Here is a 4422-nt window from a genome sequence, read left to right as displayed (position 1 = left end):
ATCCATAATATCCAGGTTAACCTGAAAAAACGATAGTTTTGACCTACTTTTGATCAGGCAGCTTGTTAGGCAGCTTGTATGTCAGCTTGTTTGTCTAATAAAACAGTGAACAGGCAATCAAATTTCCCTTATAGCAATGTTTTACAACGAAGTGAGCTGTGGTGAAATTAAACACACATAATAAAAGCATGAGCAAGGTTCCATGTCGGTTTGTGAACCCCATTGTGCTACGTAACACAGCTCACACACACCAGTCAACTACGTAACACAGCTCTCACACGCCAGTCAGCTACGTAACACAGCTCTCACACACACCAGTCAGCCACGTAACACAGCTCTCACACACACCAGTCAGCTACGTAACACAGCTCTCACACACACCAGTCAGCTACGTAACACAGCTCTCTCACACGCCAGTCAACTACGTAACACAGCTCTCACACACGCCAGTCAGCTACGTAACACAGCTCTCAGACACACCAGTCAGCTACGTAACACAGCTCTCACAAACGCCAGTCAACTACGTAACACAGCTCTCACACACACCAGTCAGCTACGTAACACAGCTCTCTCACACACCAGTCAGCTACGTAACACAGCTCTCACACACGCCAGTCAGCTACGTAACACAGCTCTCACACACACCAGTCAACTACATAACACAGCTCTCACACACGCCAGTCAACTACGTAACACAGCTCTCACACACACCAGTCAACTACGTAACACAGCTCTCACACACACCAGTCAGCTTCGTAACACAGCTCTCACACACACCAGTCAGCTACGTAACACAGCTCTCACACACACCAGTCAACTACGTAACACAGCTCTCACACACGCCAGTCAGCTACGTAACACAGCTCTCATACACCAGTCAACTACGTAACACAGCTCTCATACACCAGTCAACTACGTAACACAGCTCTCACACACACCAGTCAGCTACGTAACACAGCTCTCACACGCCAGTCAGCTACGTAACACAGCTCTCACGCCAGTCGTTTCCCATTTCTCCATACAGAGATCTCTGTGCTCAAGGTTTGGATATAATAGTTTAAAAAATAAATGTAAAAAAAGGTATACACAATATTAAAAGCTCTACAAAAGCATCATTTCATAAAGGAGAAATTAAAATGGCATTGATAAAATGTTAACCTTCACCTCTTCTATTCATTAGAACAAAAATAATAATTTAGTTTAAAACAAATTCACAACAAAACATTTTACAACGACCAGATGATCAACGATTGTACACCAAATACTGTTCTAAGAATATGTAGTGTATATGTATTAATGTGTGGAGAAAATACATGTTTTACTTTGTTTGATTAAATGAGCTTCTTTAAAACTCTCGCTGTGGGAGAATAGTTTAACTTAAGATGGTTCCAATATAACACGAAAGGCTTTGGTTACTCCAACTTTCTCCAAAGAGCGTACAGTTGGACAATGTACATTAAGAGTGCTTTAAGAAATATACAGCAGCACACTATCAAGCTAAGATTTAAAAATGTACATGGATATCATGTACTGTACTGGGCCCAGTCAAACCTTTAATCTAGATCAATGATCGTGATCGTATTTTGGTATTATTGGGGAAATCAGCCAGCTCGTTCTGATCCTAGAGAAAATCAGCTGATCCAGATTAAAGGTTTTGGAGATCCTGGGCCCTGATAGTCTGATAATCATCAGCACAAAAGTAGATAGAGGCAGTCTGAACAACACGGCTAAGATATGATCACATTACCACTTAATGACTTCCTATCATGAAACAGACAGATGTCCATGTGAATGGGTAGAGTACTACATACATCTAGTTTCACTGATAATATAAATGGTCCCGAAATGCTTTGTAGCACAGAGGCAAATATCTGACATGAAAATAAATAGAATTACAGTATGTTTAATAAGGCAAATATCACCACATCCCTCTACAAAACACAATTCTATCAAGTCTCTACTAGATATTATTTTTTGCAATATTAACAATAAGTGCTTCTAAAAAAATAATGACATTACATGTAACACACAACAGATTTTTGGGAATTTATAAAGGTGAGATTCCAATGAGCCCAGTGAATCCTCGTCGGGAAGCTACAATGACCACCAACTGTAAATATTACAGACTTCAGATAGCTTGTCATAACAAATCTCAGAAAAAAATCACCTGTGCCTTTGTACCAACCAACGCCCCCACCCCACCCCCCACCCCCACCCCCCTCCTCCTCCTCCATCAGTCCTGTACTGTAGTTTCATCCAGGAAGTCCCAGACTATAGGGAGAAGTACACAAACATGAATATGCCCAGAGAACAGACAACCAGCAGACCCAGGTTAAGCAGCAGTTTGATTCTGGGTGGCTCATACAACATCTCTGCGACTAATCTCTCGTCCTCCTCTGTCGTTCCTTTGGACGGAGCGTCCTGCCCCGTCTCCTTACACCCGCAGAACCACTCCAGCAGACTCCAGCACCTGTGTCTCCCCACGTCACCACGGCTACCCTCTTCTGCGCTGCGTACCAGCTCGGCATGGCCGTTACTGAACTGGTCCGGTGTGGGTGTAGTCGCCGGGGTGGTCTCCGTGCTGGTGGTCACAGGGTCTGGGTCTGGGTCGGTAGGTGAGACCAGCAGCTTGACGTCGGCCCCGTCCAGAAACCGATCCCTGCGAACGTCTGGGGGTAGGTCTTTACGGAGGCTCCCTCCGCTCCCGTTGACATGCACGGCGTTCTTTTCAGTCAGCCTGTACACCTCCTCTCTGTTCTTGAGAGGAGGAATCTTTTCGACGTTCTGCAGCCCCCACCATGTCGTGGTGCGGACCATGTCCTCGTCTGGAGGGGGCGTAAGGAGACTAACGACGACGGCCACCAGACCCGTCAGCCAGAACAGCGCCGCGGCCACGTACATGTAGTGCACACTCGTGATGAAGGCCGGCCTGTCGTCAGGCTGGTCGCAGGGCGGCTCCCGGTAAACGAACGCCAGGACGAGCCGCGTGGTACCGAGAACGAATCCCGTCATGCCCCCCCAGAACGCCCCTTTCTCGTTGCAGCGCTTAAAGAACACGCCTAGCAGGAAGAGGGCGGCGATGGGCGGGGTCAAGTAGCCGGCGACTTCCTGGATGTAGAGGTACATCTGGCCTCCTTGCATTTCGATGATGACAGGGACCCAAGCGATGCTAATGACCACCATGAACACGACAAACAGCCGGCCCACGATCAGTAACTCTCGCTGGGACGCGGCCCGCCTGGCACTCTGGTAGATGTCCAGGGTGAAGATGGTGCTGGCGCTGTTAAAGATGGAGTCCAGGTCGCTCATGAGCGCTGCGATCATCACAGCCATCATCAACCCCCGCAGGCCCACGGGCATCACAGACATGACCAGGCGCGGGTACGCGATGTTGGAACAGCCCGCCTTGGAGCCGCACACGGCCAGGCAGTGCTCCGGCCCGATGCAGGCGATCTCGTCTGGAAACAAGATGCGGGAGATCATACCGGGGATGACGATGATGAACATGGGCAGGACCTTCAGGAGGCCGGCCATGAGCGTAGCGCCTTTGGCGTGGGCGATGTTCTTAGCGGCCAGCACCCTCTGGACAATGACCTGGTCGGCGCACCAGTACCAGATGGAGGCCGGCGTCTGACCCAGAAGGAAGCCGGGCCAGGGGATGTCCTCGTCCAGCGGGCCCCGGAGGAGGCGCAGGGAGTCGGGCTTGGGCTCGATGCGGCACGAGGGCGAGTAGGAGAAGTTCCCGCTCGCCAGAATGGCCGTCACGTTGGGGACCGCCTGCATGTACTTGGTCCGTACGCCCTCCAGCCCCCCCACTTTGAGCAGGCTGACTACAGTCAGGCTGAGGGCGCCGCCGATCATCAGTACGGCCTGGAGCGTGTCCGTGTACATGACCGCGACCAGACCGCCGGTGACCGTAAGCACCGCGGTCATGGCGATGAGCAGGATGATGGATAAGTAGATGTTCCAGCCGAGCGACTCCTGAATGAAGATCGCCCCGGCGTACAAGTCCACGGACAGCTTAGTGAAGATGTAGAGCAACACAGACAACACAGCAAAGTACACTTTCAACCGGTTACCCCCATAGCGTTTGGACAGGTACTCCGGCATGGTGTAGACCCCTGAGTGGATGTACACGGGGATGAACACCCAGCCGAGCAGCTGCAGCAGCAGAAGGGCGTTAAACTCCCACGCTCCCACAGCGAAGCCGCTAGCCGCGCCTGATCCCGCCAGGCCTATGAAGTGTTCGCTGCCGATGTTGCTGACAAACAGCGACGCTCCGATCACCAACCATGTCATGGAGCGTCCGGCCAGAAAGTAGCCACTCACCGTGCTACGATTGGCCTTCCACATGGCAAAGAACCCGATGCACAGCACCAGGATAAAGTACAGTACCACTACAGCAACGTCGGCTACCTCCAT

At 50.6% G+C, this 4422-nt stretch overlaps 1 protein-coding gene across 1 annotated transcript; it reads right to left on the bottom strand.

Moving 5' to 3' along the window:
* Positions 1-2271: 2271 nt before the first annotated feature.
* slc5a3b (solute carrier family 5 member 3b) lies at positions 2272-4422 on the bottom strand (the record flags this gene model as incomplete). The annotated part of the gene is made up of 1 exon (XM_080535471.1): positions 2272-4422. The coding sequence occupies one exon, from the start codon at positions 4420-4422 to the stop codon at positions 2272-2274; it is 2151 nt and encodes a 716-aa protein (XP_080391597.1).

This window comes from Nansenia antarctica (genome assembly GCF_963989245.1).
Source record: "Nansenia antarctica genome assembly, chromosome: 7".
Taxonomy (NCBI): domain Eukaryota; kingdom Metazoa; phylum Chordata; class Actinopteri; order Argentiniformes; family Microstomatidae; genus Nansenia; species Nansenia antarctica.
Note: the sequence above shows the minus strand (reverse complement) of the source record. Positions and strands in the feature narration are given on the sequence as shown.